Below are 13,269 nucleotides of genomic sequence, written 5' to 3'. Positions count from 1 at the left end.
GTGAGGTTCCATTATCATTTTCAAGCTTTCAAAGAAGCAAAGGATTGTCAGAAAATGCTACAGATTTTTTCCCCTCCTGATCTCTAAATTCCTAAATTGTTCAGCTCCGTGTTGCTGAATGTAATTTCCTCACACCCCACCACCCCCAGCCTGTGTGGAATTGCCACAGGATGTCATTCTCTGCTTGCCAGTAAAGCTAGAGCTTTTGAGTTCTTTGCGCTGTTATCCAATGACATCCAGTCACTGGGAGGGTGAGCTGATGGTCAGGTCTCATCTGTGTTGCCTGCACACCTGACTGGCAGCTGTTAAGCTGTACAGGGCGTGCTTTGGGAGTCACAGTCTATGCATAAATGATCGGGGTATCTGTTCAGGAGGTGCGAAAGGAGCACTGACCCCCCCCCCACCCCCCAAGGAAAGCAGAGTTGCAAGCAGATCTTAACTACACATCTTGGTACTGACAGCCAAGAGGCTTGAAAACCCACCAATACCTTGCAGTCAGGAGCAGCAGAAGAGAATGTGAGAGAGAGTGTGGGGAAAAGGCAGTGAGAAAGAGAGTGTATGTATGTGTGTGTGAGTCAGAGCAAGCGACTTCACTTTAAGAGACTTAAGTCCCAACTACTCCATGCAGTTCAGCACAAGAGCAGCATCCACAGAGCCTGGTTTCATGGGGACATGGCAGAACTCCGAGACTAACCTGCTCTTCAGAATGGCCCAACAGGTGAGTTTGATTTAAATACTTTATTTGCATGTCTTCTTTTTTCTTTTCCTTCCCAGTTTATTTAACTCCCAGTCAGCTGTTATGTTGTTTATTTTGGTGTCGATTAGTACCATTTTATTGTCACTGAGCAACCGTGCTGCTGTGACAGGATTGTGCATGCTTGCCCTCATTAACTCCCTAAGAGCACATCTCTGTGTAGCTTGAAGAAGAAAATAAAAGTGCAGCAGGAGCCAGTTATTGTAAAGTTTCAGATAGAGAGTTCCAGCAAGGCTTGCGGTTGAGTGGAGTTGATTGTACCTCAAGTGCTTCTAATAAACAGAGCACCGCGTCCAGTCTCCCCCGACTGACAGACCTCGGCTGAAACTGATAGTAGGTTGAGGGGCCTCTCAGAGTTCTTTAATTGGCTTCATGTGGTAGAATGCAGGTTTATGTGCTGTGGTGAGGGTCGGCGTGTTGAACTGCAATCCATGCCAGAGTTCAGCAGTGGGATCATTAGTATCTTGTGCGGAGACAGTTTCAATTCTTAGCTCGCTCGGTCTCTCTCTCTCTCTCTCTCTCTCTCTCTCTTTCCGCCCCCCCACCCCCCCGCCATCTCTTTCCATTCTCCTCTCGCCTCTCTCTCTCTCTCTCTCTCTCTCTTTTTCTCTCTCTCGTCCTAGCAATATCTTGGCTTTTCCCCCAGTGCTATGTCTGCACTAGGGGCCGCTTTACAAGCAGCTGAGACTTGGCAAGCTCCTTCTATTGGGAGAGCAGAAATCTTGTTGCAGGGCCAGTAATAACTGATAATTAATCACAGAAGCGGGTGTCTCTGTACCAGGCACTCACTGATACATGCCCTGCCTGCTCCCTGGTCTTCTTGCAAAATTGTTTGGCTCCACTGAATGAAAGCAATAGTTTTTTTTCTTGGACGCAGCTCAAACAAGAGCAGGGAGGTTCAAGCCCAACCTTTCGAAAGGGTCGTTCCTCTGTTCTAGTATTCTGACATGTGGAATTCTTGCCTAGTTTGGTCATTAGAAATCGAACAGACAGCCTGAGAGTGAAGATGCTCACTGCAGTCTAGCGCTGATATTGCCCACAACAAATAAAAATACTATCAATAACACCTAATAAATTTAGAGTCAAATTTTTAACTGTTTGGTACAACATGTCTATTTTAAAGCAAAATCTTAACTATTTTCGATGGATTGATTTAAAGCAGGTGAATTTTGTTTCCTGTAGAGGGACCCCAGTTACTGCTTATAGAAGTGTACACCCTGTGCTGCCTTTCTCATGCTACTATGGCAGACTCTACTTTCTATTCAATCAGCCTCTCAGTAGCATAATTTTGTTTTATAGGGGATATTTACTTATTGCGTGGATTGCTTCCCATTTAAAAAATCAAGATGAGATATAATGGGGTGGGAGAGGAAAAAATCTCGTCCAAGCTTTGTAGATGGTTTGCACAAACTGTTTTTGTGTACTGTGATGTTAATCCCCATTCTGAGACATGCGGGCATGTATCATTATCCTTCCAGTCAGTATACGTTCACATTGGAAGGGAAGCTCTCATGTAGTGAGAGCAATTGGAACAGATGTGACAACATTCTGCAAAGTGTTTTTAAGTAAAGTAGTGATGTTCAGACAGTGCAGGTAGAGATGTACAGTTGGGGCTCTATTTCAATGTTTATTGTGGATGGCCTTTGTATAAAATCAATAGTATTATCAGTGTCATGAAAAAGAAATGGGTGAGCCTACAAACGATTAATCTTATTTTTCAAATAATATGATGAACTGGGAACAGAAAACAGTAGGTTTGAACAACTAGCAGATCTAGAACTATATCCGTACAAGAAAGGAAGAAAACTTATTTGTAAAAAAACAAATCAAAAATTCAATGGAGTACAAATAGCTTTTTAAGTTCTATGCTGGAAGATTCAGTCTTGCAAGTCCTTGAAAGAAGTAGGATTTAATTAACGAAGCTATATGAGACAATAATGTAATCATTTTGCCTTGTGGAGTAATGTGGTTCACAAACTTCATTATTAGAGTTTGGATGGGAGAATTTTGTTATTGCATGATAATTAGCAGATGAAGGACTAGTGAAAACCAACCTTTCTGAATCAGAGGTTCTCCTATTTCTGGGGGGTGTCCTGGGCAGTGATTTTCAGATATTACTCAGTTAACCTAAGACTGAGCTGAGGAGAATGAACCCAAGGCTCCCTGCTCATAATCAGTGGAAGGGCTGCGGAGAACTAGAATATTCTTTCTGTATATTGGTATGAATACATCAAATACTGAAAAAAATCGAATGTTAATTGGCTTCATTAATTGTTGCAATCAATTCCTACAAAGTGAATATCTTTATTACCTAATTGTTTTTTACAGAGCGGGAATATCCACATAACAGGAATCCCCATGGATGAGTGCAGGGGATTTGATGTCACACAATCTCATGCCCAGTTTAAATTTGTAACAGTAGATTGTCTGTGATATAAATTGCTTGATGCTTTACATTACAATTAATCTGGTTTTTGACAGTAATAATGGAAGACATACACAGATGATAATTGTAGAAAGTGACTTTATGTAATTTGAGTTCCAAAGAAGGGAAAATGCGTGACTGATACAAAACACAAATGCACTAAATAGGAATTCACAGCCGGAATTAATAGTGAATGCAGATTTTTTTTAAAATGGGGCTTGTATCTCAAGCTCTGCTCACTTTACATAAATATTTTTTCCTCTGGCATTCTGTTAAATGACACAGACTAGATTGCAATTTTGAGTTAGAACCCTGTGCAGTGCAAAAACGTTTTTGGAGATAATTTTTATTTTGTTGGTATGATAAATGCAAGGTTAAAGCAATCAGTCCATGGTAATGAGTAACAGAAAATAAGTTTTTTTTTGTTGTTCGTACAAAACGATTAAATTGGTTCTTCGGGGCAAAACCAGTAAGAAGCAGGAATACTTTACAGCCGTGGATTTTTATGCACCTATTAAGCTTTGAATCATTGGTAAACTAAGGACGAACACAGAATTGCGGAACTTTTCCCAATTCAATATTCTTAGCAGAGAGGGAAAAATCCAGATTGTAATCTCCTATTGTTTGATGGAAAAAATGGTACTGAGCCATCAAAAGGTTAATTTTACTTGACAGTCTAAATTTCTGTGTTAATTTGGAGTCTTATAACTTTCAGTAAGTACCTTGGAACTGCTTGCAGTTTGAAAATGAAAATATTCTTCACTCCAAACTCAGATCTAACACAGAAGGGAATTCCTGCGAATATCAAATAAGGACGTATATTGAAGCAGTGATCGTGTTTCTTTGTCCAAAAACTAGGTTTCCTGTAACTTATTCATGCTTATGACTGTGATATTTAAGCCTACAGTCTGCATTAAATTTTACCACACAAGTTGAAAATTTAAAAATGTCTGAGTAATATATGCTGTTTATTGTCTTGCTACAAATATGCTTTAATCCAGGTGAGTTACACTTGGAGAACTGGAGCAAAGAAACAAATATTTTGGCAACGTGCAGCTAAATATGAGATATAGTGTCGTAAATGCTGCATCAGTACTACAGGTGATAAAACAATTAATGCTACCATTGTCAATGAACAGATAAGCCATTTACTGTTTATTACAGGAATCAGAATTACTTTGCAGGTTAAATAACATGTTCCCAATGTGTGTGGACTATGTATTTATCAGCTTTTATGTTCTGATGATTTTAGTCTCACAAAGATCTGATGCCTGCACATCTGAAACATTGGTGAAAGTTAATACTTGATTAAAGAAAGGGAGATGTGTTTTAGGTCCCTGCAAAAAAAATCATTAAAGAAAAAGGATTGTTTTCAGTGAAATGTTAAAAAAATTTCACACCGTGAACTTGCTATCAGTATGTTTACTGTGCTGAATAGAATCATAATTGTAAGAAATATAATTTAGCATGGATTTATTTGGGTTATGCTGTGCAAATACTTTGGAGGTATATTTCTTTTGGAGAGGTTCTTTTGGGAAGTTTGTTTCCTTTTCATAACCAGCATGGTAAAAGTGAAAGTGCGACTGAGATGATTGTAATAGTAGTGGTTTGGGATGTAGCAATCACCTGTGACAGCAGGTATACGGGCAGCTGGGGATTGTATTCCTCTCACTCGATGTGTTGACTTGTAAATGACCCAGGCTGAGGAAGGGATGGCCTACATTCCTCAGTAGATTTACATTTGCACTGCTGTGGCTAGATTTATTTTGTTTTTCCCAGGAAGAAGGTACCAGAAGGCGCTGACTTTAATCCTATTTTTATTATTTCTTTACTTGTAAAAGTGTTGGAATGTTTCAAAGGGTCAAGTTTGCCTCAGGACCCCGATAACCCTTAAAAGTGTAACTGTTGAGGCAGACCTTTTGGGGGTGGAGAGAGGAGGTGGAAGCTTGGGGAGCTTTTTGATCTGCCACAGGTTGAGACTGACCAGAATTTCTCAGCCTCTGTCTCTGTTGCTTTGCTGCCAAAGACCTTTTCCGTGTGACATTCTGCCATTCTTCTGTGTTTTCCACATCAGGAAGGTGATCTGGTTTTAATCAAGCAATGCTGCATTTTTTGCCTGCTTTTTCAGGACTGCTTAACTAGGTTTTAAAGTAATGTGCTTTCGATGGTCTTACATGTGCATTAATTACAGGTCTTGAAATTACCGAAATAACTTCCACTTCCAAAGGAATCTTTTGATGTTCTTGACAGTCCTTGACAGTTACCAGAGAAATTAACGGCTGTGCACAAGGTCTTCCAAGTGTAAATTTGTGGTGAAAATTCAGAGAAGGTGGCAATGGTTCTTGAAACTTCGGGACTGATAAAAACAATGGAGAAAGAAGGCTTGAAATATCCAAGCCATTTTCTAACCAATCCAGTTTCTTTTCATAGAGTTAAACGGCAGCAAAGAGATGCTATAAAACATCAAGGACTAACCTTACTGTCTTTTTAAATAAACAAGGGTAAATTGCCACCCATACTCTGAACTGATCATTAGTGCAGTTATATAATTAAATACAGTCTTAGTGGAATATAAACATTAACCAATTAGCAAAATAAACAATAAAAGTTCTCTATTTTTGTACATTCTAAGTGTGTTAGATTTTGGGGGCGGGGGGGGGGGGGTTTGCGGTGACAGCGAAGTGAATCAGAAATCAGTAGAAAATAATTCTGCTCATGTTTTTGGAGGTATTTTGAAAAACAAGACACTCAGCCCGCTGTCAGATCAGAAGGATGGAACTAGAAGGGTCATGCTCAGTCTTGACAATATCTCAGTTGGTGTAATTTTATTTTTAAGATGGGTAGATTTTCAATTCTCCAGTGCATGATTATTTTTAAACCCTGAGCCCAACTTTGATTCTAAATCCAAACTAGATCCATGAGCAACGTGCTGTAGTCTGTTAGTGAGGATAGCCTTTTCCCTAATACTCGGTGGGCAAGATCATAGTTGATGCAAATCACTCAGGCCTTTGTTAATTGGGAGAGCTACAAATGATACAAATTAAATTCTGACTCCCACACTCTATTTTTGGGAACACTAACAGAATAATGGCATCATTATTGCATTTGAGAAGTAATATGAGATTAATGTTGGTCACCATAGTTCAATTAACCTTTTAAGCTGGTCCTTGTGTACTGTGTGCATCTTTGAAGAAGGTGATCCTCTATGGTGTGCCTTTTGATTAATGCTCAGAGGAAGCTTTTGAACAGAACATTGCTGCAGTCTCCCACCCTTGTGTCAGTGTTTGGAGCCAAGAAGTAACCTCAGTGACTAATTAGTTGCTGAGTAAGACGTGGTAACTGGGCAGTTTTGTTGAGTGAGGATGTGTGTGTCACTGTCGAGGCCAGAGATTACTAGGACTGTTTGTGATAGTAAGAACTTGTTCACTCAGGTCATTATGACACAGTGGGTTAATTCAAGGAAACACAGGCTGTACACTTTGTACATTGATAACAAGCTGGTGTCATGGAACTGAACAAGTAACGAAAAAAATGTTCTTTTTAGATCTTTCAGTTTAATGAGGGAGGAACAAAGTCTTTGTTGTCATTCCTGGTTAGACTTTGACTGATCGCAATGTCTGATTCAGAATGAGATGATACAGCCCCCACAAAATCTTGGCTGTCAATGATGATATTTCTTTTTATTTTTGATCCAGGCCATAGCTGCTTTTAACTCTTCATATCCTCGAATATTCCTTTTGGCTGTACTTTTCACTTAGTTTTCAAATATGTTACCACCCTTCCCTTTAGTTTTGTTTTTGGAAAGGTATTTTATTTTGTCTCAGACATTTGTTTTTCTGGCACAGTATGATGTTGCTGGGAAAGGCGGCTTTCCCCCCGGTCCAGGGCTGATAACCCCACAGTTACTGATAGGCAGTGAGGCCTCTGCGAGGGTAACTCATCCTCTGAAGATCTAAGTGAGGCTGGTTGTGAATCACAACATGAGATGACCCAAATTCCCATATTTCCTACTCTCTGCCATAGCCCTTTATTACGCACAGAACAGAAAGTTTTTCCAAACTGTTTGTGTTGAATATTATTCTGAAATAGAAGAACACACTGAACCATTGAATCATCCCTTAAGTCATAGCATTCTAAGAATCAGCTAGATAATGCAGTGTACTGTAGGTACATTTGAGCTATTCTTGGAGCTTAAATGTAACATAGTCAAAGCCATCAGAAATCAGCACATCACTAAAAATTGCCTTACTCCTTCTATTTATTGAATTCACCATTTTTAACATTCAGCTATTAAATTCTAAACAGAAACCATTTTGCCACATTTTCTGAGTGCTGACATTGTCCTGTCTTTGTCCAGAGACTTTAAAAAAATGAGTAAAATGTGACCCTTTTGCTGGTTGTCTTTTGCTGAGAAGTGCTCCTGGCCTCACTTGGGTTCTTCATAATGCATCACCTGAGCGATCACAAGTTAAAATTAAAAATTAGACCTCATCAAATTTGGCAATGTTTAACTTTTTGCTCTCCATGTGCACTCGCTGTCCAGCTGGGCTGCCCCTGAATAACCTTTCCCACTGTGTTGTTTACTCCAAGTGAGAATTTGGAAAATTCACTTGTATTGTGTAAGGAAGTCTTAATGATGGCCAAATGAGATTAAGTGGAAATGGATGCCCGACCGACAGCCAGTCCAGCCTCAAAACTGCATATGCACTCTCTTGCCTAACACCACCATCCTCCATCCCCAAGCCAGCATCCACACTCTGTCAACTGTAGCTTATCCAAAAATCTGCCTGTGTCCTGAATCACAAGTCCCATTCCTCTAATACCGATGGGCTTGTTTACATTGGTCCCTAGTCAAGCAGCATCTTGATTTAAAATTCTCATCCTTGTTTTCAAATTCCTCCATGACAGTGCCTTTCCCTGTCTCTGTAATCTTCTCTCAACCAATATCTCTCTAAGTTAGCTGTAATCATGTAATTCTGGCTTTAGAACATATCCAATTTATACTCTACATTACTGGCTTTATCTTCAGCTATCTGAGTCCCAAGCTGTGGCATTCTACTCCTAAATCTCATATCCCTCTCTCTCTCTCTCTCTCTCTTCTCATTTGAGATGGTCTTTAAAATCTACTCCTTTGACCAAGTTTTTGGTCACCTGTCCTAAAATCTCCTTGTGCAGCTTGGTGTCTGGTTTTGTTTAATGTTCATGTGAAGTGCCCTGGGATTCTTTTTTTTACCATGATAGACACAACTTATTGCTGTTCAACCCGCATATCCAAGCACTTGAATCAGAATAATCTTTGAGCAGGAGCAGTGTAAAAACAATAGTTCTAATTTCATTTCCTTGGATAATTTTCTCATCTTGGCATCTGCTTTGAATGCAATTCCAGGTCTGTGGCAAACGAACAACTCCCAACTTCCGTTTAGCTGCTGGTCATGACAGTCCACTCTTCTGACACTGGGAATAGCTAGCAATTTCTGAAGAGGGTGAGACCATTCAATCCATTGTGTCTGTTCTACCATTCAATGAGGTCTTGGGGCTGATTTGTATCTCCACTCTCTCCACTCTATCCACTCACCTTTGTTCCATAACCATTAACCGTAACCTAACAGAAAAATATTGATTTCAGTTTTCAAATGTTCCATTGAGCCCCAGCTTCAACATCATTTTTGGAGGGGGTAGAGGGTTTCAGATTTCCACTCCACTACCCTTGGTTGGATGAAATGTTTCTGACATCATCCCTGATTCAAAGCGAGGTTGTCCTGTCGATCACTTCTGGCTGTTGTGTCCTTGTAAAAGCCCCACGGACAATAAGTGACCCTTTGACATCGAAATCTTGCTCTTCCTTCCTTGTGTAGGTCATCTGACGATGGGAAGTGATTATACTGTAACCACCCGAGGTTCCATGAACAAAAGGGTGAACTTTTTTTAAAAATCTGCTATTTTCAAACAGCATGTTAAGCTCTCTGCATTTGTGAAATTCAACTAATTTACCTCAAATAGATGGTTGCCACCGACTCAGTGACTTTAGTAAAGCTGTGACTCATTCTGTAAAGCAGCAGTTCCCTCGCAATATCATTGTGACATGTTTTAATGTAGATGCGGAGCAAAAATGTCAAAAGCTGCAAATAACTTGGACAGCAAGTGCAGCTGCTCTTTTTCTTTCGAATTTACTCTGTTGTGTGCATGTCACATCATCGAGCAGCTTTTCCTCATTGTCAAACAGTTCCTCTTTTCTGAATTTACATGTCAGTGGAACAGAATGTCCCTGGTTAAAAAGGGGGCAGATAGTGACACATACAGGACCAAGGCCACTGAAGGGAGATATATTAGATAGACTCTGTTTTCTGCCTGTTACCGATATTGTATTGAGGCTAATAGCTACTGGCTCATTAGTGCTGACTGAGGGAGACTTGTACAAGTAACGCTTTGCAGGAAAATGCTGGAATCTTTCACTCCAGACCGGTCAGCTTGGAGTGATGACATACAGCATTTTGTCCTCTTGAACGTGCAACTATGGTTTTAAGTTGGAACATGATATATATTTTAAAAATACGGCTCGGTTTATCAAGGGAGGGTGCTGAAAAGCTCTTGTGGCTTTCACTGCCCTGTCTGAACGCACGGACCAGAGAAGGTGTTAATACTATTCCTGGTTTAATAGTTCATGAGGGCTGGATGTCACCACTAAGTCCTGTCAGCTGGTAATCAGGGGACATTACCATCATTCCTGTCCTCGTTAGCGCCTGCACAGATTGACATTGCAAAAATGCTTCCTGCTGTCTGGAGCATATGAATGTCATCGACTGGGTGTGGTGTTCAGAAATTGCCAGCTCCTTACAAACAGCTAAATCCAGAATAGGGAATTTTTTTTCAACCTCCGGTGGGGGTTTCTTTTATTTTACTTTTCTGTCTTTCTGCTGTTTATTTTTTCTTTCCGTCCTGGCACACTCTTTGGCAAAATCCCCGACACACGAAAAGGCATCTCTGATTGTTTGTGTCTAATCTGTGCTGACACCTCACCTTCCACAAGTTTAATGCTAACACAGCTGTGACTTACTGCTTTTAGAAACGTCCCAGGCGGGAATTAGGGAGCTATCTTTCCAATGACGAATGCGGTTTCAGTTGCTGTTAGTTTCGACGAAGCAGAGATTTCAACCACACTCTTTCTCCCACACCCCTGTTTCTCTCTCCCCATCTCAGGCCAATAATTGCTATTGCAAGAATCCAGTCTGTATTGGTCAGATGTACAGCTCTGGTGTATAATTAATGTTCTTGTACCTCGTATGAATTACTGTGCCAGACTTTGTCAGGGAGTGACGTGTTTGAGCTTTACATGAAGAAGAATTGACTTACAAGGGGAACTGGGTACTCTCCCCATTAAACTGATCCCAGGTAAAGTGCAGCAACAAAGGTAAAAGCTCAGTTCAGTTGATTCAGCCATTGTCGTGAAAGCTGGATTTTAGTCCCATATGGCAGGGTGGTAGGCATGTAAAATATAATGGTGGCAATACCACTGTGATCTGTCCACCATAACATGGTTGATGGGCAAGTGCCTGAAATCAATGCCACATTTGAAGAAATCATTTAGGATCAATGAGATTGTTGTGGCACCAAGTGACTCAAATAATATGCTTCCCATGCTATAACGTGTGGTATAGGAAGGTGGATGAGTGGTCAGGCCAGTTTTTAATAAAGCAAACTGTTTAAAAGGCGGGCAGGAAAGTGACGTTGTGGAAGTGGGAGACATACCACTTGGGAAGTGGGTTAGTAGAGGTGTCTTTTCCCTAAGATGGGGGATTTCAATATTAGGGGCATATGTTCAAGATGAGGAGAGAGATTTACAGACATGAGGGGCAACTTTGTTGACAGTGGTTGGTTCATTCCATACACTAATGTTTAAAAGACACTTAGATAAATACGTGAGTAGGAAAGGTTTGGAGGGATACGGGCCAGGAGCAGACAGGTGAGATTATTTTAGTTTGGGATTATGTTCAGCATTGATTAGTTAGAACGAAGTGTGTGCTTATGTATTGTATGAATACATGACTGTATGTCTCCATAGTTCCTCTGCACTGTCCATTCAAAACCTGCCTTCATCACTTCCCCCAGACACGTGGATCCACCCCCCCAACCCCACCCCTCATAGATCCAGGGATGATCTGGCAGCTATTGATCTTCTTTATAGTCCTCTGTACAATCCTGGGATTTCTGGAACAGCAGGTGCTGATAGAATGCCATAAGCAGTCAGTCAGTCAGATTGGCCAGTCGCTGTCAAGGGCAAGATTTGCTTCTGCTGAGAGACAGATGACCCAGCGGGAGCTAGTTTAGCTCATCCCTGGGAGTTATGGCTGGAGGGTGGGAGGACCTCTTCCAGCTACATTGGCGGCAAATTGCCAACTCCTACCCAAATGGAAAATCAAAAAATTCACTGTGTTACAGTCGGCTGTTGCAAGCGGTACTTCCATGTCTCTTGCAGCGTAGAAGGAGTCCTTGAGGCCTTTCAATCCATTGTGCTATATGGCACTTTAAGATAGTTATGCAGTGACTTTCCTTTTGCTGCTCTTCACCAATGTTCCAGCAACCTTTTTTCTTCATTCAAACATTTATCCAATTCTATTTTGGGAATCACTATTGAAGTTGTTTCTACGGTTTCTTTCCAATAGCACATTTCAGATTACAACAACTCCCAATATTGAAAAATATTCTCATTACTCTTCCATCAGTTTAGTTAGCAACTTTCTTGATCTGTATCCTCTGGTTACCAACTGTCCTGCCACTGAAGGAATTATTTGTTATTTATTCTAGCAAAGTCTATTTGAATTCTTCTATGATACCTCCTCTAAACCTTATCTGCAGCAAGGACAACAATCTCAGTTGGGATCTTCTAAGAAATTATTTCTGCATCTTCTCCAGGGCATTGCTAACTTCTTAAAGTGAGACACTTGGAATTTGAGCGTGGTACTCCAGCTGAGATCCAACTGGCGTTTTGTAAAGAATCAGTGTAACTTGCTTATTTTTGTATTCTCTACTTCTAATAACATAAAGATTACATCTGTGATTTTTAAAAAATAATCTTCTTAATTGTCCTGCGACCTTCCAAGATTCATGTACATTTTCCCTGAACCCACGCAAGTTTGTCAGTTTTTGCATTCACATTAATATTACCTTAATAAGTTGTCCATAAACAGTAATGATGCACTGCTAAATTTTACAAGTTTTTTTTAATTCTAAAGTTGTGGAGTTTTGTGTTTCAGTTGTGAAATAAGCTCTAAAGTTTGGGCAGGGGAGAAGCGAAAAAGGTGTGTTAAGACCGCAATCACATCAGCCATTAAATTACTAGATGGCAGAGTTGGCATTTGGGGGTCTACTGTTCCTGTTTGCTATGATCTTCAGTGGAACTTTCCTGTACACATTACCAGGTGGTGCCAAGTTTGTGCTTAACTGGCTGACCATGACAGAGTGGTTGGGAGATGTGGAAAGTAAGACGTGCTCTTGTTCTGAAAGTATGTCTTTTCTGACCACTCCTTTGGTTTACCTGAAATTTCCCAGTTGAGTATCAGAAATAGAAATCATTAGCATGCTGTTGCATAGTTAAAAGCAACTATAAATATTCAATGATAAATTAATTAAGTGCATACTACAAACTGTTGAAAACAAGCATTAAATTTAATGAAGGAACAACTAATTTATTTTCCTATCCTGTTTCAGTGTCACCAATGTGAAGTGGGAGGAGCAGAGCTGGGAGTGGGGGTTGAATTCCCAATCCTGTCACAAACTCAACAACCCCTTGTATGCAGTCAACAATAACAACTTGTATTTATGTAGAGCTTTTAATGCAGTAAAACACTCCAAGGCACTTCACAGCAGTGTTTATCAAACACAATTTGACATCCAGACGCATAAGGACATGTTGGGGCAGGTGACCAAAAGCTTTGTCAAAGAAATAGGTTTTAAGGAGTATTTTAAAGGAATAGAAGGAACAAGGGGTATGGAGGTTTAGCAAGGGAATTCCAGAGATTAGGAGCCAGGCAACTCAATTATAGTATTGCATGAGATGCGCTGTTACTAGGCTTTGCTGTTCAGCAGTGCCTGG

General features: G+C 40.3%; 1 protein-coding gene across 15 annotated transcripts in view; it reads left to right on the top strand.

Moving 5' to 3' along the window:
* Nucleotides 1-13,269, top strand: part of bnc2 (basonuclin zinc finger protein 2) — a 583,190-nt gene that overhangs the window by 177,958 nt on the left and 391,963 nt on the right. For 3 of the 15 annotated variants that reach the window (XM_072589035.1, XM_072589038.1, XM_072589048.1), the window contains exon 2: nucleotides 629-718. The exons of 6 other annotated variants lie outside the window; for them this stretch is intronic. In XM_072589035.1, the coding sequence (XP_072445136.1) occupies nucleotides 629-718 (90 nt within the window). Of the gene's footprint in view, nucleotides 1-51; nucleotides 719-13,269 lie in introns of those variants that run through there. 6 more of the 15 variants (XM_072589037.1, XM_072589034.1, XM_072589057.1 and 3 more) reach the window with 3 other exon arrangements.

Source organism: Chiloscyllium punctatum, chromosome 2 (assembly GCF_047496795.1).
Source record: "Chiloscyllium punctatum isolate Juve2018m chromosome 2, sChiPun1.3, whole genome shotgun sequence".
Taxonomy (NCBI): domain Eukaryota; kingdom Metazoa; phylum Chordata; class Chondrichthyes; order Orectolobiformes; family Hemiscylliidae; genus Chiloscyllium; species Chiloscyllium punctatum.
Note: the sequence above shows the minus strand (reverse complement) of the source record. Positions and strands in the feature narration are given on the sequence as shown.